A 16,307-nucleotide genomic window follows, 5' to 3' on the forward strand; every position below is an offset into this window, starting at 1 on the left:
CTGGTTTTCAGGTTGCTGTAAGATCTACGTACAAACTCAGTGATTTCTTTTAAAGCTGCTACTTTGGAAGAAAACATTGTAATGCTACAAGACACAAAGGTTTTATTTCACTTTTATTTTGTTACCTCCTAGCAATACTTTTGTAGGACACGCTTACGTTCCTCACAAAGCACATCAGCCTCACATCACCTACTTCTGCTGCACCGAGTCTGTTCTCATTTCTCTCCAGCTCGGGGTACTGTGCCGTGAGTCCTACAGTCCTCCCACCTGTGTTGTTCTTCCCAGACATTCCGATGTGACCGTTACTGCCAATACTTAGACGGAGTAGTGAGGAGGAAAAGGGGCAGAGGAGGCATGGTAAAGCAGCTTTAAAGAACGGACAAGAGGAAGAGGGAAAGGCAGCTCTGCTATGTAGGGGTTTTGTAACTTGGCCTACAAAGACTTGCACATAACTATGTCGGTGTGGCACAAAACTTTCACTGTTTCACTGCATATGCTTTCCTACTTCATCTCAGTATACATCTTACAGCAAATGAATAGCAGTTGTTTGTTAAATTTGATGCATGATTTAGCTTAAATAACTTTAAAGGCATATTTTACCCTGCTGGCTTCTCGGTTCCCTTTGATTAGGTTTGTTAGTGGTGAAATAATAACGGTGGCTCTTTGAGCAGCGTTGCTGCTGACAGCATGACACACCTGAGACTGGAGCCCTATCCTACCAAATCCAAATGCTCCAGAGATGCTCTGGATACCCCACCATGACTTCCCTCTCCCAACAAATGCGTGCGGGTTATGCAGGGGAGGTGTGTAATTCTGAGCGTGGCTATAGGTCGTACGCTGGAAGAGGAAGTCTCTCTTTCATCCTGACTGTTTTGGACTTCATATTGTTAGTGAAGGATCCATATGGAAAACAAACCCAAAGATTAAATTCCTGGCTTTGGTGGGGAGGGGAACAAATGGGCAAGCAAACATCTGGAACTGCCAAAGTGAGTGGCATGAGTGGCACCAGTGGCTGAATGAAAACCACTCAGAAATACGGACTTGGAGTACGTTTTGTGGTGTCTGTCTTCTGAATCTTACCCCAGGGCTGAGAAAACTTTCTTGGTACAAAACATGTATGTCTCTGTAAAGCCTGCTCAGTATTATTCAACAAGTAAAGGTTCTGTCCTGTGACCCTGTGTGTTGGCACTAAAGCAACCTGTATGTTTGGTGATTTGTTGCTGTTGTTTCCTTTTCTCTTAAGGGGATACCAGCAACAGGATGCCCACGAGTTCATGCGTTACCTTTTGGACCATCTACACCTGGAACTCCAGGGTGGCTTCAATGGTGTTTCACGTTCAGTCATTTTGCAAGAAAATTCTGGCCTGTCCGCAAGCAACAAGTGTTGCATGTAAGAAGTGTTTTTAATTTCTTCAAAACCTTAATGCCTTTGTATGGGTCTGTGTGCGGTGGCTCTAAAATTTCACATTCACAGTTCCTTGTTTAAGTTTTCTTTAGCGCCCCTGTAATGTTACAGATTACAAAGCTGCAGGTTATAAAGGATTAGCATCCTGTAGGATGTGCTTCCTTTCAGAAAAGAACAAGTGTCTTGTTGCAGCGTTTTTCATATGTGTGAATGAGCATATAGGCTAAGTTATAAACACATTTTCATTCATTACTTAGTCTTTCAGAAATAAAAAGAACTCTGTATTTTCTATTCTATACCCATATAGAATTCTTTCTTCTCTTCAGACAATCTCGTCGCCTTAGGGTGATAGATGGCCTGAGTGGCGCTGGAGCAGAAAAGTTGGCCAAGTATTTGTAGGTTTAAATTGTCAGCAGACCTCCTGGATTAACGAGTGAGCAATGCAGTTACCGTTCGAAGTCAGTTTTCCTGCAGATGATTTTGCTCTATTTGCATGTCCCTTGACAGTTAAAGTTGTTGCTTTTTTTCTTGGTAATTTGATTTTCATGTTACTGGGTATCTTGAAACAGAGGTAGCCCATGTGTTTCACTCCTTATTCTGTACTTCTCAAAATACTGTTGTTTCTGAATTCTGTCCCAGGTGTGTTTTCTCTTCGACTGAAACTGTCGCAGAGAGAAAACACTTTAATTTGCTTCGGGAAGGACTGTTATGTCAGTTCAGCCTGCACATGTAGTCCCTAAGTCCTTGGATTCCCTATGTAAGAAAGAGTTGAGTGAGTTTTCCCTGCCTACACTGACCAGGGCATACATAGTAAGCAGGTCTGAGAGATGCAGGATTTTATAGATGCTTCATTAGGGAACGCCGAGAGTTTGGACTGCACGCTCTACCACATTTATGTTGCTTTGCTGATGCTTAAAAATCCCACAAAAGAATCTTAAGTGTCCTTAGAATTGAAGTGTATTTGAAAAGTAAACCAACTTTATTCTGTCCACATTCTGAATGTCAAAACCCAAGGAGAATTTAAACTGCATTCACGTACCTACTGTAAATTTGTCTTGAGAATGGCTGTTCAAATGGATGGTGAGGTGGAGTAAGCTGCCTTCTGTCAAGGGCAAATTAAGGTCACATACACTGAAATGCCTACGGTAAAGTAACAAATACGCTGTGAAGGCTCCCCTCTTCAGCGCCAGTTTATTTGGGCAGCCATTTCCTTCCGCTCAACAAGAAGCATTCAAATTAACTGTAAAGATGGAGGTGGCGTGCAGGTAAGGAACACAGGTTTCTGCAGGCTAGTAGCGTCAGCTCTGCAAGCACGGACTAGCAAGTGTAAAAGTTGTATAATAATATAACAACTTTTTTAATTGGACTATGGGAAGTAAGGGAATTACATAATCTGCTAAAAAGACTAAGAGTAAAGGAAGCATAGAAAATTATGATGATGATGCATGTTGTTTATAGTATCTTAATGCAACTTAGGCTGTCGTCGGAAGTGAAGTGCAGAAATAAGCTTTAAGAAGACAAAATGACTTGTAACAAAGGGTGTAGAACTAAAACAAAAAGATGCTTGAGCTACTTATGAGGGAAGAATTGTTTCAGAAACAGCCTTAATTACAGGGTTAAAATACTGTGCTATTGTGAGCATTGTCAGCACTCCTGCTACAGAGAAGCAATCCACCAGCGTGCTTTCAACACTGACATGGTGAGCATCTGCTCGGAGCATGTGCAGCGCACACTTTCCTGAGGTACAGGATACAGCAGCAGTATTATAGCAGTGAGCTACTTGCATGCTGCAGTTCTGGGGTGAGTGAAGTGCCTGGTGGATGAACGCAGTGGCTGTTGGTTACACGCGGACAAAACTGCTCAGCCTAGAAGGAGCAGCAGCCGTAAGCAAGCCGTGAACATGTAACAGGTATGGAAAATTCAGCTGAGACTTTCTGACTGACTGTACTGCTCTGATGTGGTTTGTCTAGAAATGGAGCGTCTACTGTTGTCACAGCGATTTTTGGAGGCATTCTTCAAAATGAAGTCAACTGCCTAATATGTGGGACTGAATCTAGAAAGTTTGACCCATTCCTAGGTAAGGTGCCTCTTGCTTTAAAAATGCCGAGTGACTTAAGGAGAAAAATAAATCCAGAGCTTGATATATTTAGATGTCACGTGACTGAACCAGAGTTTTGGCCTGAAAAGATTAGGCATTGTTTTATTCAGCCCTGTTTTGTTTTTGTCTTTGTTTTTCTAGACCTTTCACTAGATATTCCAAGTCAGTTCAGAAATAAACGTACTAAAAATCAAGAAAGTGGACCAATGTGCACACTACGAGGTAAGAGTGCTTGGATAATGAAATCGTTACCAGGACTGAGCGTATACACTCGTCACAGTGTCTGTTCCACAGGAGCCAGGCTTTCACTGATGGCGTGACTTGGTGCCATGTGCTGTCTCATTTTATGAGATTTTATGCTAGAAGGTGCCAAAAAAATTTTCCATGCAGGTTTTACCCCAGTCACTGTGTATTGGCACACTACTGTGAGAAACTGGGGCTGAGAAGTACTTCAGGAGGTCCAGGGAGGGTTCCAGCAGAGATTTTTCTTTGTAGTCAGAGTATTTCTAATGCACTCCAGTCTTTCCAGCCACCACTCATCTGCAGTGTTCCCTCCTGGCATTTGCTAAGGCTCTGTGCTTAGAAGTCTGTGCCTTTTGCGCACAGTAAGGCTGGCTTTTGGGTGTTCTGCTTTTTCATCAAAATACAGTTCTGTGAAGTTGGGCAGTAGTGAGGTTATTGACCTTATTGTAAAGGATGTTAGTTTTTACAGATTTGTGAGTATTCTTGCTGCAGCTAGTGAACTGTTAATCAAACCCACATTATTTTCTCTGTTCACTTTGTACCTAAACCAAATCACCTTTAAAAGTTGAATCTTCTTTGCTAGAAAGTAATTTTGTTTCCTTTGAAAATAGTTGTGCTGAATATTGGACGGAATCTTGTTGGAAAGATGGGAGATTGCACGAATGCCTTTTTTGTCTTGAACAGTGTTTTCAGGAACAGAGAATGCTGCATGTTACAACATGTTACTGTATTTAAACACATTATTACGCAGCTTTTTGCTGCACAAATATATGTGATAACTAGAATGACTGCAACAGATATGCCCACCTCCTCTATATGGCTGTATTTGTTTTATTTCATGTTATAAAAAATCACTTGATGTCACCTTGGATCAGCTTTCTTAGTGTGGGTGTTTTGTTTTTTTGTATCTTGTTCTTTTTTAGATTGTCTTCGCAGTTTTACAGACCTGGAAGAACTTGATGAGACAGAGCTGTATATGTGTCACAAGTGCAAAAAGAAACAGAAGTCCACCAAAAAATTCTGGATTCAGAAACTACCAAAGGTTTGTGTGAGCATGAAAAGTAACAGTGTGACAATATGTCAAAGGAAGTAATGACTCAACCGTTGGTAGACCAACACGGAACCCTCCCACAGGCCATTGCAGATGTCTAGCATTATGTTCAACCTCTCCTGGTAACGCAGCTGCCTTTTCTTTGTTTTAATCCTGCAGGTGCTATGCTTACACTTGAAACGATTTCACTGGACAGCATATCTGAGAAACAAGGTTGATACATATGTTGAGTTTCCCTTACGAGGCCTAGACATGAAATGCTACTTGTTAGAGGTATGAACACTCACCACTACTCTCCGTAGGAATTTGTTCCGTGACAGATGTCTTGATTACAAATTATATTAGGTGCTATTGAGATTTGAAGAGTTTTCTGTCTTTTTAACCACAGCCTGAAAACAGTGGCCCAGAAAGCTGCCTGTATGACCTCGCGGCTGTTGTTGTGCATCATGGTTCAGGGTGAGTACCCAGAGTAAGCCAGCTTCTTGGCAGACACCTTCTCCCTGCTGAAGTATGTGCAGAGTTAATTAAGGTTTTTCTGTCCCTAGTGAATGTCTGTATTTTTCCTGGTGGAAATAAGCAGTAATTTTTAAAGTTACATGGAACTAAGCTAAATGAACTTCAGAGAGCGCTAGACAGTTACTCCTGTGAATGCCTGCTGGCAGGCTTTGGGGGCAATGACGAGGAGTGCGAGACGCAAGGAAAATACCTAGTTCCTCTAGGAGTGGAAAGCCCTAAACCAACAGAGTGAATCAAGGGGCCTTCCAGAAGTTAACGTCTCATTTTGAAATTCTTAGTACAGAGCAGAAATATTTTTTCCTCTTTCATTCTCTTTGAAAGGCACATGTACATTTATGCCAAAAAAGAGTGTGTGTGCATGTTTAGCACAGCGAAAGCTGTTATCCTGTATTGTTTACCTTCTCTCTTATGGGAGTGAACACTAATAGGCAGGCCGCAAGGTGGCCAGTGTCTGTATTTCAAACAGAGTTGCTGGGTGTGTTTTGTTTTGGGTTTCTGTTTTTCCCTTTTCACAGCCCTGGACAGATCTGTTTAGAGTAACAGTAGTAGGGACAAGACAACTTTTATGTTGAGAGAAATGTGTTTTTGCTTAGGCAATCACTGTATGGGCATGAGCTGTGAAAGGAGCTTTCTTAAAGAAACTAAACCCCATGAATCAAAACCTTGCTGATACCTGAATTTAATTCAAAGATACAAACCCAAAAGTTCTGTCCAGAAAGCCCCTCCTTTTGCTTTTTCTAGAGGAATGGTCTTAAAAGGGTTTGACTACTAAAGGCAGCCCTTGATCTGGCTGGTGCTTCAAAGTTGTAGGAAAACTACGTGGACAGCAAAGGAAAGCTGGTCACGATGAGAATGGAATAGATGGCTGAAACATGGACTGGGTGTTACAACGTTTAAGGGCCTGACCTGGGGGTGGGAGGATAGTGGTTGATGGGTGTGTAGTTCTGGTGTGTTAGAGTTAAGAAATACGGCTGTAAGATGTGGATCTGCTTAAGATGAACTAAAAAAATTTTCTTCTTGGGATTCTGGATTACTTTTGCTGTGCTTTCGATTATATTTAGCTCATGTGAGTCTCTCTAGACCGAAATAGAGAAGATTTCTGAAAATTGAGCATAGTGAAATTTTTATAGCTAACACTTGAGTAACAGCTAATAGGCTTGATTTTGATGTAGGCAAACATGCAAGTTCAGTGTTGCAAGAAGCCTTGCTCACACAAAACCTATGGGATGCTAATAAGAAGTTCGTATCAAAAAAACTTTCAACCCATCCCAGAAAGTGATTATTTTATGTAACTTAAAATGTGAATTTGGAGAACTTTGAGCCCCACAGATTAAGAAGGGAAGCATCTTACCAACTGCTGTGGAGGCCTGTCAGTTCCTTTCTTCCTCTGGTTCCTGGAAGTCTCTTAGGCCTATTAGAAAATGCATCAGAGAATGAAGTGGTCTGTCTCCTTCTGATTGTCCTTTCTTTCCCCGCCTCCCCTGCTGACAGCGTTGGCTCTGGACATTACACCGCATACGCAGCTCACGAAGGCCGTTGGTTCCATTTTAATGACAGTACTGTAACTTTGACCGACGAGGAGACTGTGGTAAAGGCCAAGGCCTACATCCTCTTCTACGTGGAACGGCAAGCCAAATCTGGATCAGATAAACTTTAATACCTCCTTTAAATCCTTGCTTATCAAGTCCACCGGACAAAACATTTCCATTTTTCCATAAATACTTGATCCAAGACTATTAATTTCATTGTGCACTTTTCAATTTCCTCTTGTGGGTTTTAGTTTTGTTGTGTCAATGGTAGCATTTGACTTACTGAACTTGGACAGAAACTAACTTTTTTTTTTAGTTATACCAGAAAACCTCAGCAGATTTTGATTTGCTGCTTTAGTTGTGATAACTCAATTTTTATATATATAGTTTCATGAAATACTTAGTTATTTGACTTTTTTATATTAATGTTTTCAGTTCTCACTTTCTAAAGGCACATTTACATCAGAGGAGCTTTCTGTTCTTACAAGCAAGATAAATGTGCTTCTGATTATGAAGAGCAATACAACTTCATGCTGTTCTCACAGCTGTTACATAGATATGATTTAATCTCTTTAAATCAAGGAATTGTTTGCATGAACTATTTTCCCTCGTGCAAGAAACTAAATAGTGACCTCTGAACAATCATTCTTTGTCTGCAGAAGAGAGGAGATGTGGCATCATTAAATAGACCAGGTAATTGCTGCTATGTTGGTGTGTATTCAGGCTGCTGACTTTCAGGAATCATTGTAAATAGTTGGTTCAATTGTATCAATACTGCAGTTGAATTCAAGTATTCCTCACATATGCTCTGCCCTTCCCCCCCTTCGAATTTAAAAAAAATAATCTTAAAATATATACCTGTCTAAATTGTGTTGAGATTTATTTTTTAACTGAACCTGAATTGCCTTAGACATCTCTTGTTTTAGACCATCATCCTGAAATTGGATTGTGAACACTCACTTGCCTGAGACTTCCTGGCAATGGGATCTGAATCCCCCCCCCTTCCTGGTGGGAACTGGGAGTACAGCCCCAAAGTCTGGGTTTGTGAGAACAGCCTTAGGTCCAAATGTTGCTCCTGTCCACTAAATGCCTGCAGTTCACCTAAAACTGAGAGGAAGCAGATGGTGTTCCAGATGCTTTGTGTGACAATTGTCAGTTGTTTTCTCAGTGCAAATGCACACCAAAGGGGGGTGCTCCCTTTCACCGCACAGTCTGCCTGCCGGGGATGAGGAGCCACCGCTGCTCCTTGACTGGAGCAGACTCAGGCACTGGCCCAGTGTGGGATCCTTATTCAGTCTCTACACGAACACTGGAGGCATGGTACAATTTCTAAAACTTGCCTGTGTAATAGAGAAAGGCTTCTGGTTTTAAAAAAAAAAAAAAAAAAAAGAAGAAAGAATTTTAGCTGTACTGCTGTTCTGGAGAGTAAAAAAGGTGGACAGGAAAACCAATATTGCAAAAACCAGGAGTCCAAAAAAAAATCTGAAATTTGACAAATGCTACATTTCAGTTCTCTTCCCTGAGCCCACCCTTTCTAGCTAGGCCCCACGTGCTTAGCAAGGAACAGGACGCTCCTAAAATCTCAAAAGCGTGGTAGTAAGAGTAGAATTCACTTAATGTAGAGTCCCATAATCAAACAGCGCTTTTTAGTTGTGAAAACAGTAGAATTTAGTAGTCTGGAAACAGCCAAGAACTCAAGTAAAATGCAATTACCCTTTTTAGTTCAGGCTTCTGAAATACATTGTAGTACCCAGTGAACATTTTCCCACAGACTGTACCATAGCTCAGCTTGGCGCACACGGAGTCCACGCTGATTTCCTTGCTGTGGCTACCTGCTAGCTGTGCACCGACTTAAAATGTCGTTCTTCCTAGTTTTTCCACAGCATCTTAAACCAGGAAAGAGGGAAATTGTCTTAATGCAAAAACCGCAGAAAGCATTCAGCATTGCTAAGGGTGTATGCATATGGAAACTGTAGACTAGTTAAAAGCTATCGTGATTATGATTTGATACATTAAAAGTGACATATATAAGGATGTCTTATTTTACTGAGGTTGAACAATAAATAGAACTATTAATTGCTTTAAATTGTAGATAGTTTGTCACCTACTATTTCTCCATTTCTTGCAGCCAGAGCCTTCCTTCTAAGCAGAACAGGTAGCCGTTCCCATTCATGCAGGCAGAAAAAAGCGTGCGGGGCCAGTGAAGGACCTTCCCACCCTATTACAGTGAAGGGCAGCCTTACTGCTCGCAGTCAGCTGGGGAGCTCAGCAGATTCCATCTATAGCTGTGTTTTGTCTGCATGCTACTTGGACTGGATGGCTTTAGAATTTTAGTTTTGAGCCTAAAAAGCCTAAAATACACAACTAGCTATGGGCCAGAAGCAGTTCAACTCACAGCAGTCAGGTGTTTGCAGTGTTCTTGCAAACTGGTGATGTAAATGTGCCTTTCTGTATTTTTAGAAACTTAAATTTGTAATCTTCAGCAACATTCACTTACTTTAAGCAGCTTCTACTTCTCCAGTTCATTTCCTGGGTCAGAGTTATGTTCTCACTTCAGGATTTCCTTTCAGTAACATTACAGTCTTGGGCGATGGCGTCTGTCCAGCATGATTGTTTCGGACACGGCCATGGGAACACAATGCAATCGCATCAGGCTTGTTCTTGCGGCAGGTGGCGCTAAGGAGGACTCAGCCATGTGCTTTGCTGGAACAAGCACACTGTAAATCCTTTCCTAATTTAACTTTCTCCCACTGCAAACCCAGATGGACAGTACGAACAGTTTGTTGTGGCAACACAAGTATTTCTCTTCCTGGTGGAGAACTTTGCTTATCCACTGTATTCTATTCAGTGTGGTGTCAGAAAAAAAAAGTAACTGAGCACTGAACCAGTAACACATACTGCACCTGGCCTAGTATTACATTTTTAACCTTACTTGTATAGCCTATATTTATCTACTAGCTTGTGGGAGGGGGGAGAGCTCATTTCATTTAAGCCAAATGTTTCTTTTCTACTTACTGCTGAGCATGGTACACACTAACTGGCAAGAATTTTTTTTCTTGCTTGTGACTGCTCTGCAAGCAACAACTGCTCTCTACAGTTCAAAAACTTGCGTATTTTTCACCAAAATTTGTCTGCTCAAAGGTTGTCCTTTTGTTAGTAATTGTTTAGCCAAGTACACAACTGGAGGCAAGATTTACGTAAAACAAAAATGCAAATTGTCCAGCTCTCAGAAGACTTCTGCTTTAGTGTGTTGTATAGCTGTTAAGTGCAGCATTATGCGAAACTCTGAGGCACTGACTTGAAAGCAAGCAGAGCTCCTCATTGTGCAGTCAGCAGCGCTTTCCAGGTGGTACCGGAGGTCAGCGTGAGAGGAGAATTCAAAACTTTCAGACAGGCAGGGACAGTGGACTTGTGTCGAAAGCAGGAGGCCATTTATGAGGATTTTACGAAATCGATGGAGAAGTGTAACACATGGTGTTGGAAAGTTTCCCCAACAATGTTTCATTACTGATGTGTCTGTGTCTTACTGATGAGGTAATCGGCACCTTGAAAATTGATTCCAATGTGCTTTAGGATATCCTCAAGTACTGTAGTGCCATAGTTGTAATTGTTTACCATTAAAATCTAGTGTGTAATTTTCAGTGAGGATTACCGAGTGTGCTCATCTTGTGTGTTTCTGGAGCATTTCCAGGTTGAATGTGAATTATATCTCATTCACACAGTATGTTTATGGAAAATGTGCCATTAAAGTGTCTCCTTTCCTTAGAAAATGAAGCTCCTCTTGTCCTTCTACAGGCTTGCAGACTATCACTAGTGTAAATCCTTTGAACACAGATGGCGCAGAGTATTTTACCTTGTTCTGAGGAAAACGAAATAAAGCAAATGAAAACGTTCCCACTATTTAACAAACACCTCTACCAAAACTCCGTATCTAAACCCAAAGAGGCCCTGCCATTCAATTTCAAAGGGCCTTGTCACCCGCAGCTATTAATTTTTATGTCAGATTGTGGTGTGTGTCCTCTGTGTGGTAAGAGTCTATCCTAGCACTGGTAACCTTGTCACTCAAGTTTGCTTGCTTGTTGTTGGGTTTTTGTGTTTTGTTTTGTTTTTCTTTTTTAATAAATAATATTCCTGTGTGTATCACAACTCTGAGCAGTCTCAGCTATTTAAATCTGCTCAAAAATGAAGGTAAGTTCTGAAAAGGTTGAAGGGATAGAGCAAGAGTTGAAAGTGCTTGTGGGAGAATGACAAACCACAACTGCTGGCACACCCTTTAAGCTGCCGTTAGCCAGTGACTGGCTTACCTGGTATGTGAAATCATCTCTTCTTGTCCCTTCTGTGGCTTCATAAAGTACTCCTGCCACTGGCCATAGCCTGCTGGGGGCGGGAGGGACCAGGAACCTTCTCCTTATTTCAGGGAAAATACTAAATGACAAAGGCTACAGGACCAAAAAGACTGGCACCTGTTAAGCACAACGTACAGTAAATAGAAAATTGCTAACTCTAAGCAGACCCACAGTTGCTGCGGTTGTTCAGTCACTGTGGGTAAGCACACTCCTTACTCAAGCACAGTTAAGAAGCTAAAATAATTGTTGCAGCCTGCAAATGAATGTCAAATCTTGTTTTTCAGAGCATTTCACACTGTATGCTCAGGGTAAAAAGGAAACTTTGGTCCCACTCAACCCTGCCATATATTGAAACAAATGCAATTAAAATGCAGAGTTACATAAAGTCTCCCAGCTACTAAAAATGTGCAGACCACTGGAAAAATTCCTGCAGGGCTGTTTTGATATTAGCATCTATGAAGTAGTTGAATGTATTATTTTCCTGTATTTACACCAGACAGAAGATGAGCATAAACTGTCTTAATCTCAAGCATTTTTGTTTCACAAACATGAAAGTTGAAGTACTGTTCATTGTTACTTTTAGTTCCAACCTGCTGCTTGCTGTAGCTTTATTTTTCCTCTGGAAGGGCCCTAGAGAGGCTTTCTGCTAGAGTTTCTCTCGTTATTGGAAAACGAATACTTTTATTCCTAAAACTAACTCTATATATCCTTTTCCCACCACAACTGCCACATCTACAGTAACAGAACTAAACCTGCAAACCCAAAAACCTACACTAGAAAAGTTGTAAAACTCAAGCTCCTTGAAGACATCTATTAAAAGCACAAGCCTCCAAGCAGCTAAATACATGTGTGTCTTCCTGCCTGTCCTTACTGTCCTCATGCAGGTGGGGAAAGGGCTGCCTTTGTTTTATTCAAATATCAGTGGGGAGGAAACTGGCCCTAAGGTGGAGGCTTGTAAATTGAAGCTGCAGACACGTGTGTGCACACGTTGTAAAGCATACGGAATTTTTCAATTCATGTTACAAGCTGTTTGTGAAAGTTCATTATCCAGTATTAACACTCCTTGAACATGAAGCAAAAGTGCAACCTTAGAAAAACCAATGCTGAAATTTTTGTAAGTTGCAAAAAGAAACTTCTGCTCAAAAAGCCAAATCCTCCACCCTGCAGAGGCTGGCAAAGCTGCTCCTTGCAGCTGTAGCTACACTCCCCACCCCCCCCAGTTCCATAACTCAGCACAAGTCCTTTGCTGCACTTCACAAGTGCCGAGAAGGAAAAAGCCCTTTTAAGGAAACATTTCATGAAAGTCAAGTGCTGCTCTTCTGCCTGCCCATTCCATTCCCTTGTAGAAACAGAACAAGAGGTTCACACATGCATGTGTTTCTCTTCCTTTCCCCGCTCGTAGCTTCTGCACCAGTTGTTCGCCAAAAATAAACACCATTCCATAACCATATATGTGCAACAGCCTTCTGGCACTGCTGAGCCCCCTCCAGCACAGCTGTTACTCCACAAGGGCAGGAGACTGTCTTCTTTCTAACACGTTTTGAGGGACTATGCATATAACCCAGCTGAATCGGGAATGCCTTTTACATCTATTTTCTTTTCTGGACAGGAATAGTAGGAGAAGTTTAGCAAAAACATGTCACAAGTTGCTAGAAGTGTTTCAGGATCCTTTACTGTGGTCTTTGTTGAACTTTCATTCTCCAGCGGAACTAAAGAAGGATAATTTTCTCCTGGGACCTGCTCTAAAATACTTATCCATCTGCTGGTATTCAGAGAGAGTCAAGGTGTGTAACATTGAGGACTGGATGAAAAACAATTTCCAGAAAGACTTCTGTAACAGGCATGAAAACACTGTCAATGATTTTTTACTAGAAGTGTGCAACAGGTATGTTCTTTGGGTGTGAAAAATCTATGTCTACTTAAAGGTTAACTGCCTTGAAATGAGACAATTGAGAGGTATTTACCCCATATATCCTGCCTGAAATGGAGCATTAAGTACGTGAGTGCTTTGACTTTGCAGTTTCAATATAGTGTTAAGTTGGTTTTACAGTGGCACTAGGCTATAACTAGGCTATACTTCATACTGACTTTCCTTAAGCCTTTTTTTTTTTTTTTTTAAATGAATAATTAACGTAGGCAAGTGGACTCCTGCCTCCTAAATTGCTGCTGAACTGAAACGTAATGTTCTGGCAGTGCAAAGCAGGTCCTGGGGGGAGGGGGCTAAAGGAAAGACGTGATTTCAAATAGTGAAATATGTCATAAGAAAATTGAGTTCATTAAACATGTTACTAAACACCAAATTTGTTTCATTCTAAGAAATACTACTTTTATACTGGAATTTAACTCTTACCTAAGCTTTTTATAAACTACACTAAAAGAAAAAACCACCACTACGGAAAAGCTGCTCTGGGTGCACGCCCTTTCTTTTAACAGCTTTACTGCTACAGAGTAGCTGTAAGAATAAACAGTTAAATTCTATGAGAAGCAGCAGCTCAGGGTAGGGCCAATCCTAGAGCTTTAGCCACATCGAGGATGGCTGTGGTCCTAGATTAGAGCTGCAAGGGCCATGTCGGTGACCTGGCACACCTTTGGGCCGCAGCCAGCCTTCCCTCCGCTTTGTGCCACAACGCAGGAAGTACCGTTTGGAAGTTAACGATTTAAAAAACTTGCAGGATACTGCCAGGACCCAGTGTCTGGGTGAGAACCAGCACCAGTGCAAGGTTCTGCAATGTCGGTTCAAACCAGAACATTGAAGTTGCAAGTACAAAATTTCAGAAGTAACTGTTCTAGGACAACTGATGAAAAATTTGGATTAATAAGCAAAGGATCACTAGGAAGCAAATCTGTGCCTACAAAGGAGGCTGCAGCAGGAACTATGCTCTCATTTGGGCACTGGAATGTCTCCCACGAGGCCACACTTAACTATTTCCTTTTTTTTTTTTTTGCCATCACAAATTAGGATTCAGAAAGAGGATGCAAGACCACAGCTCTGCAGAGATGGTGTAACATTTAAGTGCCTTTCTCCTCTGCAGAAGCTGTAATCCCAAACTGGTTGCTGTACAAAATTCAAAGCAAAGCCTGGGTAGCAAGCAATCTCCAAGTCTATAAAATTGCAGCAAATGCCTTTCAGCCTTACAGAGATTTGTTTCCACACGTTAAGCTGAACTGTCACAAATGATAGTTTATATTGACCCTCATCCCCTCTCCCACCTCATCTGTTCTTCCTCAGACACCTTCTTGCCCTTTTTTTTGGTGGCTACCCATTGAAAGCATTTCCATCGGAACAAAAGACCTAGCACTCTATGCAATGAAAAATGCAAGTTAAACAAATCCACAGCTTTTCTCCCAGAGTCTGGAGTACTTTATTCTGCCGAGGAAGCCACAAGAAATGGCAGGTTGGAGCCTTTCTTGACCTTGCCTCCTTTAAAAACATTTATTTTTCTAAGTGTTCATAAGTATAAAGGAAAAGTGTGTAAAAAAAAAAAAAATCATGCAGCTGACATGCTCTCTGCTCAAAAGGTGAAGCCAAGCAGCAGCTGGGATGGGGTGGGGTGTAGAGCAAGAGGAACATACTGTGTACCACTTTTTAAGGACAAAAGAACATGCTGCAGTGACGGCAGAGCCCCTTGTTTTCCCCCAGGGCTGCTGTACACCTAAAATGCCGATACGGGCTGTAAGCACAAATCGTTATATGGAAGATTTACGGACACTGAAATGTTCGTACAGGAGGGAGCCAGGCTAACTGTTCTGTCCGGAGGTCTCACAAGATCAACATTGGCATTGCTGTAATCATTTTTCCCTGCAACAACAGAGCCTGAAGAGGTCCTGTGCTAACAGAGAAACATGACGCTGCATTTAGCTTAACAGATGGATAGCTGCACTGCTGCTCCCTGGGGAGAGGTGGGCGCCAGAAACCACACAGCAGAGTTTCAGTGATTTGAAGGAAGGCTTAAGAGTTGTGTGGGTTTCAAACATCACCACTCTTAGGCAGTAGCTGGCACCTGTTCAGTAACTCCAAGGAGCTGACACATGCACTAATCCCCATAAAATCAAGAGTGGAAGTGTCTTACTTGCCCATCCTCAGCATGCCTACATGGCAGCTTCTTCACTCCGTTGCCCTCAAATTCACCCTGACTTGACTCTCCTCTCTACTGGGTCTTCATTCACTGTACTTGGAGAATCGCAGCACCATGCAACTCCTTTAGAAAACTGCATCTGCAACTTCAGTAGGCATCGCGTGCCCTCCTCCTCCTCTATGGCAACTGAGCCATAGCTGTCACTACCGACAGAAAAAGCAAAGCAGGTAAGATTTGCAATTAGTAAAGCTAAGCATTAAGATCTACATGTGTCCCCACCTACGCAGGTATTCTTGCCCCTCCTGATGGAACCATTTTTCTAACTTTCATATTTATTCTTGATGATACTAGCTTCTCCAAGCTCTATTACTTTTTTTCCCCTCATCTCACCTGTAATGATCATGTTTTCAGATGTCCAAACCTGCTCTCTCTGACCCTCTCTGGATGCGGCCATGTTACAGACGATTGCATCTTGCTGCTTCTCAAGAACTGCCCAAACCTCAAGACACTCAAGCTGGAAAACTGTGTGCGGATCACTGACCAGACCCTGGAAGCAGTGACTCTCTATGGGGGATCACTGCAAACGCTCCACGTGGATTTCTGCCGGAACATAACACAAACTGGCCTAGAGAGAGTCAGGGGAAAACGTCCCTCAGTAATGCTGAGTGCAGAAAGAAGTGCTAACATGATTCCAGACAGTAAGCCAGAACGCAAGTTGATGCTTGACAAAGCATCAAGAAAATTGGTTCAACTTTAAGTGCAACAACTTTTATCAACTCAGTCACTGTGGGTATTTTACTTCACTTCCACTCTCCTTTTGGGTAGCATTGCTTCCATGAGCTGTGGCTACTGTCCTGCATTCTGACTGAAGTCCAAAGAAATGCTAGTACGTTTTGCACAGGCTGCACTGGGAAAAGGCGTGCATCTCCACTAGGGCAGCCTTAAGGAAAAAAACCTGTTTGCTTTCTGTTGTTCCTGGAAACTGGAGAACCCTGCCTTGCTGTCACAAAATGGTAGACCTGATTAAGGCTGAAAACTGCAAT

General features: G+C 41.9%; 2 protein-coding genes across 3 annotated transcripts in view; both read left to right on the forward strand.

Annotated features, from left to right (window-relative positions):
* Window positions 1-7,697, forward strand: part of USP3 (ubiquitin specific peptidase 3) — a 43,185-nt gene extending 35,488 nt beyond the window's left edge. For both annotated transcript variants that reach the window (XM_086471566.1, XM_086471567.1), the window contains 7 exons: window positions 1,244-1,390; window positions 3,376-3,482; window positions 3,645-3,725; window positions 4,670-4,788; window positions 4,957-5,070; window positions 5,186-5,253; window positions 6,805-7,697. In XM_086471566.1, the coding sequence (XP_086327692.1) occupies window positions 1,244-1,390; window positions 3,376-3,482; window positions 3,645-3,725; window positions 4,670-4,788; window positions 4,957-5,070; window positions 5,186-5,253; window positions 6,805-6,970 (802 nt within the window). In that variant the 3' untranslated portion in view covers window positions 6,971-7,697. The remainder of the gene's footprint in view (window positions 1-1,243; window positions 1,391-3,375; window positions 3,483-3,644; window positions 3,726-4,669; window positions 4,789-4,956; window positions 5,071-5,185; window positions 5,254-6,804) is intronic.
* A 5,041-nt stretch (window positions 7,698-12,738) lies between these two features.
* Window positions 12,739-16,094, forward strand: FBXL22 (F-box and leucine rich repeat protein 22). Its single transcript, XM_009952758.2, has 2 exons — window positions 12,739-13,073; window positions 15,676-16,094. Exons 1-2 carry the CDS (start codon window positions 12,739-12,741, stop codon window positions 16,019-16,021), a joined length of 681 nt encoding a protein of 226 aa, XP_009951060.1. The 3' UTR covers window positions 16,022-16,094.
* The last annotated feature ends 213 nt before the right edge of the window (window positions 16,095-16,307 follow it).

Source organism: Leptosomus discolor, chromosome 11 (assembly GCF_034619465.1).
Source record: "Leptosomus discolor isolate bLepDis1 chromosome 11, bLepDis1.hap2, whole genome shotgun sequence".
Taxonomy (NCBI): domain Eukaryota; kingdom Metazoa; phylum Chordata; class Aves; order Leptosomiformes; family Leptosomidae; genus Leptosomus; species Leptosomus discolor.